The sequence below is a fragment of the Dendropsophus ebraccatus genome, chromosome 3 (genome assembly GCF_027789765.1).
Source record: "Dendropsophus ebraccatus isolate aDenEbr1 chromosome 3, aDenEbr1.pat, whole genome shotgun sequence".
Lineage (NCBI taxonomy): Eukaryota > Metazoa > Chordata > Amphibia > Anura > Hylidae > Dendropsophus > Dendropsophus ebraccatus.
Genome location: NC_091456.1, coordinates 153,754,988 through 153,768,909, shown reverse-complemented (window position 1 = coordinate 153,768,909; position 13,922 = coordinate 153,754,988). Strand labels below are relative to the sequence as shown.

At 43.1% G+C, this 13,922-nt stretch overlaps 1 protein-coding gene across 1 annotated transcript in view; it reads left to right on the top strand.

The window, feature by feature from the left end:
- Positions 1–253: 253 nt before the first annotated feature.
- The window catches only part of ST8SIA4 (ST8 alpha-N-acetyl-neuraminide alpha-2,8-sialyltransferase 4), a 104,837-nt gene continuing 91,168 nt past the window's right edge, over positions 254–13,922 (top strand). The window contains exon 1 of the mRNA XM_069964671.1: positions 254–568. Coding sequence (XP_069820772.1) covers positions 456–568 — 113 coding nt within the window. The 5' untranslated portion in view covers positions 254–455. The remainder of the gene's footprint in view (positions 569–13,922) is intronic.

Genomic DNA, 13,922 nt, shown 5'->3' with positions numbered 1-13,922 from the left:
TGGGAGCAGCTCACTCACTCACTCAGTTGCGCCCGTCTCTTTCCCTCCTAGCTCTTTCCCCTTGTCCATGTTTCACAGCAGCATGCAGCAGAGCCGCCTTCTCTGAAGGAGGACTACAAGTGCCAGCATCCTCCTCACACAGGAGATACTCCTCACCGCTCTCTGGTGACGTCACACAAAGCCATCCCGACAGAGGGGGCGTGGCCACAGCAGCCTGGAGGGCGTGTCCATGTCTGAGAAGTGAAGGAGGGAACCTGCTGCTGCTGCTGCTGGTGGTGAGTGCACGGACCTCAGCTGCAGCCACTCTATGCCTGAGCACCAGCCAGCCATCTCCAAGGAGGCTGCAGCTCACAGGAGACCCGGGCATCTCCTTCACTTCATCCCTCCCATCATTTCTTATTACAACAAGGAAGACCTAAGGGACTGGAGCTCTTGTATGCCAGGGACTATAAGACATGCGTTCTATAAGGAAGAGGTGGACTATCTGCACCATAAGCATCCTCCTGATCTTCTATAAAACCACCGAGATCGCCAGGACTGATGAGCACCAGGATTCCCAACTCAATGGGTAAATGTCAAAGTGCTGTGTGCAGTGTGAACAGTGCCCTGAGCTGCTGTCACTGTGCCTGGCAGCAGCATTGCTTCTTATTGTGCTGGGGGAGCTGCTAACAAAGGGCAACTTTCCCCCTGGCTGTCATTGCTTTGTGTTTGTGTTAGGGCTGAGGATTTCCACATTAGTATGTGTCATTGTATCAGCACTAGTATGCAGATGTGCTCATTGTGCTGCCCTTTAATACCCTGCACACTTCCTCTAACTTTTTTTTTTTTCCCCTGCTTTTCTATATGACTGATCACACTCCTGTACTAGTTGATCCTATGTAACCTCATCTATCCAATATAAAAGTAACCGCTTCCCATTCTGCGTCCATCACCAATAAAGTGATCAGATGGGTCGGAATCCTTAGACGTTAGACTTTTCTTCGTAGTTCATTAGTTGTAACACGTTTTTGGCGCTGCGATTAGAGTCGTGAGTAGAATTTACGGTGAGTCACGTTGAAGTCGTGGATTTTCTCGTACTGTACAATCCAGTTGTCTGTATTATTTGCAACCCATTGTCTTGTGGATGAAGTAATTGGATAAGTTAGAAAGTATAGGATTTAAAGGAAAACTATTGCTACTTATAATATCCAGATTCACATTGTACAGTGCAATGGTAATTACTCATAGAGTACCATCTCAGTATATGGTACATGACTTGGTTGGGATCCTGCTGCCCCCATAGGTTATAATGAAAGGTTTCCAGGCTTAGTTAGTGTACAGTAACATGGATATCTGGTACAGGTTAGTAATTCATGGGGGTTTTATAGTGCAGTCTTTATAGTGACAGATTCAAAAGTGAAGCTCCTGCTGGCCGGGGCCGCAATAAAACAGGTACATTAGCTAAGTACTGTAATTTTCCATTGAACTAAGATGTAATACTGCTATAAAGCACCAACGTATGATTGACTGTGGCAGGAAAAATGGTCGGATCGCAACACTTTATCTCCGGGTTTTATCGATGCCGTTCATATCGGAGAAGAGAAAAATAAAGTGCCATACTGAATCCTAATCCGGGAACACATCTAACCCAAAAAGGAAAATATAGATGGGGGTAAATGGAAGGTCAGAGGAGTCAAGAGGCTGGAAAATAGGGAGCCGGCTAATAAAAGAGACCGGCACTTGCTGAATGGGGAGAGAGAAAGGGAGAAGCACAAAGCTAGAAGAGCCCAACATGTAGGCACAGACAAAGAAACGTGCATAGAGAATGAGAGAAACAAAGACCTGGATAGACAAAGCGGCAGGCCATAAGGTGACTAGATATAAAGCAGGCCACCCTTGGCTATCTGCACTCCCAGGGAGAGAGTGTTACAAGACAAAGGAGGAAGGTGCAGGGATATATACAACACGCAAGTGCATCAAGAATCATATTGCCGGCCGTGAAAGTGAAAGCCTGGCGAATTCTAATGACCGGAATCCATGAGTAGAACACAACAGGCAGACAGTCATTGTATAACATAATGGATCAATCATGTCTGAAAAGACGAGTGAGATAGGTGTGAGACATGTTGGCTGACATTAAGCGGAGCTGTCAGTCACTCCAGGAAAGGCAGGTGGGAGAGGGGCTGTGGCCTGGCATGGGAAGCGAGATGGTATCAAGACAATGGGATTACTGCCATTAAGTCTGTAATTGTCCATGATCTCACTTCTCGGCTCTAATAGCCTTATTTCTGCATCATGTGATTTCAAGAGCGAGAAGAGGGCACCCATGCCCAGGTCCCAGCCCCAGATGGTTTTTGTCTTTGTGCAGTTTCGGCTACCGTACCCTCTGTAATAATTAAGTTCAGCAATTACAAAGCTGTGGCCTGAGACAGATTGGTCGCACTCCAAGTCTAAAGCCGTCTGTTGTTCTTTGTGTTTAAAGCTAAAGACCACAAATGTTCAGCTATAAAAGTATACTACCTCCGAGGGACATTAGGATTTTATAAAGAGTTCCATCTTAAGCCCATTACGTTCGCCGGGTTCTTACAGAACGAGGTTTGGACGTTCTCCAGGTTACTCCAGACACCACCATGCACATTTCTACCAATCCAGATTGTGACTATGGTAATTAGCACAACACTTCTGCTTTCTCCTAAAGTAATTGGGGCCGTATTATGCAACTATGTAACATGCATATTGATTATCGCAGCCATGTTTTCTGTTTCCAAAGGAAGCGTACGTAACATGACGGGTTTTGTTTGTCCTCGACTTAGAACAACACATCTGTGTCCTGCTATAGGAAGTCATCGACGCTACAATCATTGTTTTTTTTTTTTTTTTTTCCAAGTCATGGAAGTGACTAATGGGAGTCTTGATTTCTGTGTTAAGAAACTTGGCTGGAACTTATAGTTCGTAAACTTTTTTAATGTGAGCACTGTATCGTGACTAGGAGAATGCGGAATACCAATTGTTTCTTTAATTCCATGCCAAAAGAATCTGAAACCATTTACTGTTATTGTTTCGAGGCGGTGAAATTGGTTTTCCAATATTTCTACTTTGGCACACCTCCTGTAACTGCTTTGTGGGTCAATATAGTTTTACAGTTATCTTTTTAAAGATCTGCATACTAAATGTCAGCGAAAATAATATGGATTGGTGGTAAAGTGTGCAGACATGAAATATCTTTTGATGTCTTCCCGGACTTGACAGCGATATATAAATATTACTGGATATCATACCTAACTTTATAAGGAATCTTATTATGCTAAATCTCAAAAGTCAGTTGTCACCTCAGGGTGCCTTCACACGTACCGGATCTGCAGTGGATTTCACGCTTCGATTTGCAACGAAATCTTCTGCGGATCCTGGTATAGTGAAGTTCTATGGGGTCACATACCCGCAGCAGAATTTTCATTCCACTGCGGATATGTGACCCGGCTCCTTTAACTCTCCGCCGCCCAGAGCATACATTACCTGCTCGGTGCCGCTGCTGTGTGAGGCTCCCGGTTCCCCTCTCTTTCCATCAGCCAATCATTGCACGGCAGCACTGATTGGCTGATTAGGAGCGAGGGGAGCCAGGAGCCTCACACACAGCTGCGGCGCCGAGCAGGTAATGTATGCTGCGGGCGGCGGAGGGTTAAAGGGGCCGGGTCTTATATCTGCAGCGGAATGAAAATTGCAGCGTGAAATCCGCTGTGGATCCGGTACGTGTGAAGGCACCATTAAAGGGGTATTCCTATCTTGACTTATATAGTTAAATGTGCAAACCTTGTAGGACTCATCAACCTAAAATGTTCTGCAAATACATTCATGTAGCAAACTTGCATACTACAGTACTCCTGATATGCCTGCTGTTTCTCATGCACTGTTGACTCGTCTTGGTGACCGACTACCCCTCTGCTCTAAAAGCAGTAATGAGACTGATATATATGACATAGTGTAGATGTATAGTATAGTATAGTGTGTGTGTGTGTGTGTGTGTGTATGTATGTGTATATATATTATATATATATCTCAGACCACTGCTTTTAGAGTAGAGTGGTGATCGGTAACCTAGACAATGTCAGAAATGCTCAGGAAAAAGCAGGCATATCAGGACGAGGAGGTAAGTTTGCTACATGAATGTATTTGCAAAAGTATGTAACTACAAGCCCTACAAGTACACGTATAACTACAGTATGTTAGTTGAGATGAGATTAGAAAAGTATTTCCTTTGTTGGATTACAGAAAACTTACCAGTGTATATTCAAGAGACCACTAGGAGTTTTCTCATGCCATTCAGTGTATTTATCTGAAGTTTTCATTAACCAGAAGAACCAGTGGACAAAGCAATCAGACCATTAAGGCCCTATTACACAAAGTGATTATCATCCGTATTCGTCCGTTAATGGCTATTACGGCCGATAATCGTGTTGTGTAATAGAATGCAACGACCAGCCGACATGAACTATGTCAGCTGATTGTTGCAGTCGTTTGCCTTTCAACATGTTTAGAGACAAACAACTAGTATAGCAGCGATCTGCTGTCACCGCTCTGTGGAATAGGAGCGATGGCAGAAGACCTCTGCTATGGGCTGCCCAGACAATCTGGCGATCACTCGGTCAGCCTCCCCCTATACTCACCTGCTCGCTGCCAACATGTGTAATAGTGGCATCAGCAAGCGGGGAACAAGGAGCAAGCAAGGGCTATTTCATGTCGGAGCCTGACAATTTTAGGTCAAAACCTAAACCAACGATCAGCCGAAGATCGTAAAGATCGCTGTCTCTATTACATGGAGCGATAATCGGACGATAATAGGCTCTAAGTCCACCTTTTAAAAGGGGTTATCAAGCGCTAAAAAAACATGGCCACTATCTTCCAGAGACAGCACCACTCTTGTCTCCAGTTCAAGTGTGGTTTGCAATTAGGCTCCATTCACCACAATGGAACTACGTGCAAACCACTTCTTAACTGGAGACAAGAGTGGCGCTGTCTCTAGAAAATAGTGACCATATTTTTGTAGCACTGGATATCCCTTCAAACTTTCTTAGCAGAAAATTGTAGTTATCTGAGCACACATTTTGATAAAATCATTGATAAGGATTTTTTTTTTTTTTTTATAGTTTTCATTTTCCTTTTGTCTTTTAAATTAAAACAACTTGAGAAATCCATCAGCTCTGAGCAATGACATATAGGCCTATTAATCTCTCTGCTGGGCCACCTATGCTGTCAAGGCCATGATATATGGAGCATGTGGAAAAACCACAAGAATATGTTGACTGATTTTCTTTCTTGTGGTGAACTCGGATCAGAATGTTGCTCTACATTTAGAATACTCTTTAAAAGATGCTATTCTAGAGTATTCACAAGTGTTGCCATAAACTTCGCAAATACATTGGCTAAAGTGGACAATTTCGAGCATCATTCACTGTTGTTCATTTTAGTTTTAAATATTTATAAAAATGATCAATATCTGATAGAAGTTATTAGTTTATCCGCTGTACTTCTTGGCACTACAATTTTCAGAATGCACTGCTTTCCCTTAGTCCCTTCACCCTGCCTACTACCCTTCCACATCACTCAATTCTTCCCCCAGAGCTGTTGCAGAATATCTCATTCGACAGCAGACTATCACACAATTGGTGAGGCTACAGCACCTGCTGCGCTCACTGTCTGTCTGCTCTTTCTGAGACATGATTCAGCACAAGACAAGATGTCAAAGATGGTGACTAGAGATGAGCGAATTTGCCGAAGTTCGGGTTCATATGAACCTGAACTATCGGCTTCTGATTCTCGTTGTCTGCAGCCTCCGTGAACAGGGTGGATACAACCTAAGGACCGCCTGGAAAACTGGGATACAGCCTATGCCAATGTCTGTATCCCAGTTTTCCAGGCAGTCCATAAGGCTGTATCCACCCTTTTCACGGAGGCTGCAGACAGCGAGAATCAGACCCCGAGAGTTCAGGTTCATACGAACAGTCTTGATGGAGTTCCCAGAGAGGCTTAGCACTTGTTGGCCCGTTTGCCTTCACTCTGCCGTCCAGCTCACCCCAAACCATCTCCATTGGGTTCAGGTCTGGTGACTGTGGAGGTGTAGCACCCCATCACTGTCCTTCTTGGTCAAATAGCCCTTAAACAGCCTGGAGAGGTGTTTTGGGTCATTGTCCTGTTGAAAAATAAATGATGGTCCAACTAAACGCAAACCGGATGGAATAGCATGCAGCTGCAAGATGCTGTGGTAGCCATGCTGGTTCAGTATGCCTTCAATTTTAAATAAATCCCCAACAGTGTCACCAACAAAGCACCCCCACACCATCACACCTCCTCCTCCATGGTTGACGGTGGGAACCAGGCATGTGGAGTCCATCTGTTCACCTTTTCTCTGTCGCACAAAGACATAGTGGTTGGAACCAAAGATCTCAAATTTGGACTCATCAGACCAAAGCGCAGATTTCCACTGGTCTAATGTCCATTCCTTGTGTTCTTTAGCCCAAACAAGTCTCTTCTGCTTGTTGCCTGTCCTTAGCAGTGGTTTCCTAGCAGCTATTTTACCATGAAGGCTGCGGCACAGAGTCTCCTCTTACCAGTTGTTGTAGAGATGTGTCTGCTGCTAGAACTCTGTGTGCCATTGACCTGGTCTCTAGTCTGAGCTGCTGGTAACCTGCAATTTCTGAGGCTGGTGACTTGGATGAACTTCTCCTCCACAGCAGAGGTGACTCTTGGTCTTCCTTTCCTGGGGCAGTCCTCATGTAAGCCACTTTCTTTGTATAGTTTGATGGTTTTTGCAACTGCACTTGGGGACAATTTAAAAATTTTCCCATTTTTTTGGACTGATTTACCCTAATTTCCTCAATTAATGATGGTCACTCATTTTTCTTTACTTAGCTGCTTTTTTCTTGCCATAATACAAATTCTAACAGTCTATTCAGTCGAACTATCAGCTGTGCATCCACCTGACTTCTGCACAACACAACTGGTGGTCCCAACCCCATTTATAAGGCAAGAAATCCCACTTATTACACCTGACAGGGCACACCTGTGAAGTGAAAACCATTTCCGGTGACTACATCATGAAACTCATCAAGCGAATGCCAAGAGTGTGCAAAGCAGTGATGAAAGCAAAAGGTGGCAACTTTGGAGAACCTAAAATAAAATACATATTTTCCATTGTTTCACACTTTTTTTGTTAAGTATCTAATTCCACATGTGTTAATTCATACTTGTTATGCCTTCAGTGTGAATCTACAATTTTCATAGTCAAGAAAATACAGAAAACTCTTTGAATTAGTGTGTCCAAACTTTTGGTCTGTACTGTACTACACCTGTGTGCAGTACCAGTTTGCGAAGGTCCAGGTTCCTGTAGTTGTGTGATCCAACCTAGTTATTTAACGTACCCCTACTCTTCACAGCAGGGTTTCATCCTTTGCCTCAACAAGTACTCATAACAGCAGACTGTAATATATACAGTAATTGATATGAATTTCAGGAATTTTTTTTATCCTTCCTAGAATACGCCATTATGCTTCCACGATGCACCTTCCTCTGTTAGGAGGCTACATAGAAGACTACTTTCGGCTGCTTTATAATACTTTTTGCCGACCATTTTCACACAACCATCATATGCTTTCTATCCTAGGAAGAGGTGACGGCATATATCTCCATGCATTCGTCAGTGGATGGAAACACTCTGCCATTGAATTAATGAATGGAGGAGAGGGGGCAAACTCCGGTCGCCTCTGTGACTTAGTGACCATATTTTGTTCAGCCTTGTTCTAATATTTGCATTTACTGTCTTAGTTTTTCTGCTTTTAGTCTATTATGTACTTAAAGGACCAGGGGCCAAGAAAACACTGCATATCAGGCCTATAAAGTCACGCAGACTTTGGACTTTTTGCAGATATCATTCTGTGTATAATCAAATCACTGCTTGGACTGTTAGTTCAACTTCACCAGTGCTGGTCTAAGGCAGTAAAAACAGGTACAAATATATATTGTATATGATTAGATTTTGCTCGCAGGAGGAAGCATAGAGTCCCAGTGCAGCAATAAATGCATCAGATCACATCCTGTAAGTGATGTCTCACGTTCCTGTTATAACCCCCTCCTCTATACTGGACTGCTTAAATTCAGACACACGCATTCACAAACAGCTTGTGTCCAATGTGGACAAGATTACAAAAAACTGAATGGTTACAAGGCTTTGGGTTTCCATCAAACCACAGTGGGAGCCATTATATCTAATTGAAGAAGGTTTGTAGTGAAGCTTCCCAGGGGTGTGTGGTCAACTAAAATGACTGTAAAGACACAGGGACAATTCAGACAAGAGGTGACAAAAGTTGAGAGAGAAACTTTTAAAAGACTAAATTTTTTTTAGTTTTTAGGTCAGTACTCCTAATGACTCCTCCAAAAAAAAAAAAAAAAAACTGGTTGAGCCAAACTGAGATTCTTTTGAAGAGTGAAAAAAACAATTAAGTACAGTGATCCCTTGAGTTACAATATTAATTGGTTCAAATTGAAACTAAACTAGTCTTAAAGCGAATGTATCATCAGGTACATTTCTGCTGTTTTTTTTACCTTAATCGATCAGCGATGGCGAATTCTTTTTTTTTTTCTTTTTTTTAAACACTGCCTGCTTCCTGCACTCAGTGCCAGTCTTTTCCCAAGCCCTGCCCCGGAGCACTAGGGGCAGACCCACTGACCCCCTGTGTGGTGATATCTCCTCCCCTCGGGGCGTGGCTCCATTGATTCTAATGGAGCCTAATGGTTAAAGATTAAAGAAAAAAAACAAAATAAAGTAAGAGCTTATTCCCACGTTCCATATTTTACAGATGGTACGGACGGGGAAGCCCTGTAGTGGAGTGTTTCTCCGCTTGGCATGCTATATCTATATTATGCTTGTAGCTGGGAAACTGAATCTCTGCGGCACTGTTATGAAGCAGACTGGTCTGATGAAGCACAGTAATCGTGCGAAACAGCTGTCATGCAGCCAGATGCTGGCGTCCTGGTCTGCTCCACAACCCTGCACACAAGTTTTAAAGATTCGGAAATAAAGATAGATTTGTATGCATTGTATGTGGAATATAGTTTCAAGAAAGACCACTCTATGTTGATACAGTGTATATTGTAACCTAAGGCCATTATAATTTAAGGGACCAGTGTAACTACAGTATCTGCAAGTGACCTACTCTAAGAGCTCTATTACATGGGGAGATTATCAGCTGAACAGGCTGATATCGCTCTGTGTGAAAGAGCTAGCGATTAGTCGATGATCGAGCAAATGCTTGTTTGTTGGCTGATCAGACTTTTTTTTTTTTACTTGCTGGAAAATAACTGGCTACAAGCTGTACTTTTTCCCTGTGTAATAGGAGATGTGTGTATGATGGATGATTGCAGAAAAACGCAACCGGAACTATCCTTCTATCTTAGGGCCCTATTATACAAGGTGATTATCTGCCCAATCGGGTTGATTGTAATAAAGACAATGATCAGCTGAGGAGCCAATCATCAGCTGATCATTGTCCTTCAGCATGTTATAAAATCATTGTCCGCCGACCTCAAATCTCTCTGTGTAATAGATGTGCAGTCGGTAGATGATAAAGCAGTATATAGAAAATAAATAATAAATTAATAAAGTAATACTTACCTGTCCACACTCCCTGGTTTCCTCTTGGCTTTTCCCTGCTCACTGTATCCGCCGTTGAAGCTTCTGAGGCAATCTCGGAAGTGAAAGACCGTTCAGCCAATTGCTGGCCACAGCGCTGTCCTGTCTCCGCCAGGTATTGGCTAAACAGCTTGTTACTGCAGAGAAATGTCAACGGTGGATGCGGGGAGAAGCCAGGCGTACACCAGGGAGTGCACGGACATTACTTACAATATATATACAGCCCTTGCTACACGATCATCGAGCAGTGTATTTGGCTCTGTAAACGAGTGCTGATCTAGCAGATCGGTGCTCGCTTACAGCTAATATCAGGCCGTGTAATACAAATCTATGTGATTTATTACAAATTTGTAAATAGTTTTGAAGCATAAAGTATAAAGCATAGACGGTATTGCACAGTAAAAACTTTCTTTTGGTGGTCAGACTTATGTCTTGTGTATCCAATACTTATGGCTACCACCACCTTGGCAATAAATTCCCCAGCCTTCGGTTTACATACGCCCTATAAAACAAAGGCCTTGTCATTTAGGTAGTGATGTTTGTTACGTGTGCTGGGATTTTGCCGTTTATTCGAGACTTCTTAAAAGCTACTAGTCTGTATCTTTTTTCAGTTCCTGACAGGAAAATTGCTTGGATGCTTCAATTATCTTCTTTTATTCTGCTTTTATTGGTGTGCTCATATCCACATTAGTAATTTATGTTCACTTATTGGATCATGCTTTATGTGGATCTTGTGCTCCAATAATAAATTGTAGGAGCTGATAAAGTAACTTCTATCAATACTGTAAAAAGGAAATCAGGATAGGGCTGAGAAAGCATTCTCATGTAAAGTTTATTTCTATAAAATATTTCTTCCATAATGTATTTTAAAGGGAATCTGTCACTAGATTTATGGTTTCTTAAATGAAAGCAGCATAAACTAGTGACAGAAACGCTGGACAGATCGGTGTATTACTTACATCATTTTTTACAGGCGTTCTTCTAATACGCAGCATAATAGGATTGTTGCCACACCCCTCCCCCGCCCTCCAGCTGCTGATTGACAGTTGACTGCATATACACAGCATGGAAAGATGACTGGCAATCAGCAGCTGGTGGGTGGGGTTTTCTGCTTCTCATAAATATCCAGGACTACTGGGCTCATGCACATAATGGAGAGGACTACTTATTGTCCATGTTATTCAGGAGGATAGGAGGCTGCACAGAACAATGTTAGTGATACATCATCCTGTTCAGCTTCTCTGTCACTAGTTTATGCTACCCTGAGATAGGACAGCATATACTTACTGACAGAGTCTCTTTAATTTCTTCCATGTGTATTCTGTAGTATTGTATGATTTGTTGTTGTAGTGAATCACTAAGCAATGTGTATGTAGTAAATTTTTGTGGGAGTGTTATGTTCTCCCATGTGTACAGTATTCACCCATAACAGTAAAACCACTGACCGGTTAATAACTTGATTATCCTTGTCACAATGGCACCTGTCAAAGAGGGCAGTGTGATGTATTAACAAGTGAATAGTCAGTTCTTGAAGTTGATGTATTAAAAAAAAGCAAAATAGGCAAGTGTGAGGACAAGGGTGTATCTAGAATGCATAGGGCCTCATAGCCAAATGAGATGGGTTCCCAACCACCTATTGATAGGAAAATGAAACGGCAGGTATGAATACTATCACTATAGATCGGAGAACCCATATTTTAGTGCTATATAGCAAAAAGCCGCCAAAAAAAAAGCTTACGTCTTATTCCTTGAACTAGAAGTACAATACTCTTGTACTTCAGAGGGCCCACTAAACCTTTGGACCCCATAGCAGCTGCTATGTCTATAGTTACAGGGACCTACACTCACCGGCCACTTTATTAGATACACCTGTCCAACTGCACGTTACCACTTAATTTCTAATCAGCCAATCACATGGCGGCAACTCGGTGCATTTAGGCATGTAGACATGGTCAAGACAATCTCCTGCAGTTCAAACCGAGCATCAGTAAAGGTGATTTGAGTGCCTTTGAACGTGGCATGGTTGTTGGTGCCAGAAGGGCTGGTCTGAGTATTTCAGAAACTGCTGATCTACTGGGATTTTCATGCACAACCATCTCTAGGGTTTACAGAGAATGGTCCGAAAAAGAAAAAACATCCAGTGAGCGGCAGTTCTGTGGGCGGAAATGCCTTGTTGATGCCAGAGGTCAGAGGAGAATGGGCAGACTGGTTCGAGCTGATAGAAAGGCAACCGTGACTCCGTTACAACCAAGGTAGGCAGAAGAGCATCTCTGAACGCACAGTACGTCGAACTTTGAGGCAGATGGGCTACAGCAGCAGAAGACCACCCATTACTAGCATGGTGTACCTAATAAAGTGTCCGGTGAGTGTGTAGTAAGTGACTGTGACAAATTGTTATGGCAAGACATATGAGTTAGAGCATCTCCACAATGGTGGGTTTTGTGGTGTGTCACCAGTATGCAGGGGGCAGTACCTACCAAAATTGGTAGGTATATATGTGGTATCCCCCGGGTGATGTTGTAGTGGTGGGACGGCCGTTCACTTGCTAGGTGGAAGTGTGACACCACTACTTGTGGTGGATGGCCGAGATACAGCCGGACCTTAAGGGTTTTGTCAAGTGACGCCAGTGCGTGGTGGGCACACAGCTGTGACGGCACGCATGCTTTTATAGTGTAAGGCCGGTTGTACCCTTCTCCCCTATGGTGAGTGTCCTGTCGGGTTTCTGCAGGGTCCCTTGGGATTATGTCACAGGTGATCAGAGCGGTGTAGTAACCCTCCCGAATAGTGATAGGACCCGCCACCCACAGATAGGGGAAATGTCCCAAGGTTGCAGTGTAAGTGCTGTGCAGGTGGTAGCCAGTAATCACAGACTCAGTTGTTACCTTTGACTTGGTTTAGTAGTTGTTAATGTGCAGCAGGTAATACAACGAATCTTGAAATACACTTGATACAGTTCCAATAAATACATATATATAGAATCACCAGATCTGTGAGATAAGTGCGGAGTAGGATGTAGTAGAGTTGATAAGGTTGTACTGAGGGTAGTAAAGAGGAGAGTGCCATAAGAGTCTCAATCCAAGTAGTAATGTGCTCTGCCGGGAGGTTGGAAGAATACTTGTAGTAGAAGAAGAAGAAGAAACAACCTGTGCCTGTGTTTTGACCTTTCCTATAGTCTTCACACCTGATGCCCACTAGCTTTGGCTGAACTGTACTGATGGGTGAAACAGTCCCCAGACCCTGTTACCTGGGATGAGCGGAATGGTTAGGTTTTCCTAAGTACACCCGCGTTGTGAGATGGAATTCATAGACTTTATGTAACTTTGCTCCACCCAGATCAGTTCCTAGCTCTTTGGCTTTCTTGCAGATACTGTCCTGTAGTTACTCCTTGTACTTGGCATGGGTTAAGGTGATCTGTAGGCTAGTCCTCTCTTGAAGGGTTTAACAGTGCATCACACAGCAGGTGTGGTGCTTCAAGAAGGAAGTTTGTAAGCGTCCGTCCAGTGTCCAACCCATGCAGGGTACTGACTAAGAATGAACACTAACCCGTGAACTTCTCCCCTTCCTGTCCAACGTGCGTGTAAAGTGCAAAAGGGGAAAAGAAAGAGAGGATAGAGTAGAAGAAAGGAGTGATCCTACTGGCTAACAAAATCTGGTACAGACACATACAAATAACCCTTGACATACTTCAGCTGTGCAGTTTCTAGACCTTAGTTATATTATACAGCTACATCTAGTGGTCATCTTTGGCAATACTACAGTTATAACAAGACCACAGACAAGTACAGACTTTTACAAGGGGAGTAAAGAATAGCAACACCCACAGTGGGACATCACATATATTGATTGATCTACTGTTTAGTATTTTCATGCACATAGATATTCAAAGGGAATCTGTTGGATGGTTTTACATAGTGTAACTAATCACAGTGCCAGGTAAGAGTTGGAAGTGCATTGACAGGTATACCTTTTGATTGACTAACTTCTGCTTGTGAGCCAAGGATTGTTTTTTGTACATATACAAATGATCCATTAGGGGTCCTGTATTTCCATCCCCTATTGGTCCTTGCCTTCTCCTTCCTCCTATGTTTGATTGACAGCCTCTGTGCTGTAGGAGATGGATAGGCAAGGCACTTGAAGCATACAGCCCCACCCTGTAGACACTTGCTGCTCATTTGCATTTATGAAAAAACAGACTGCCCAACTCGTAAGCAGAAGTTGATAATTGAGCGGGACTATAAAGGAGCTTCCAACCCTTACCTGGCAC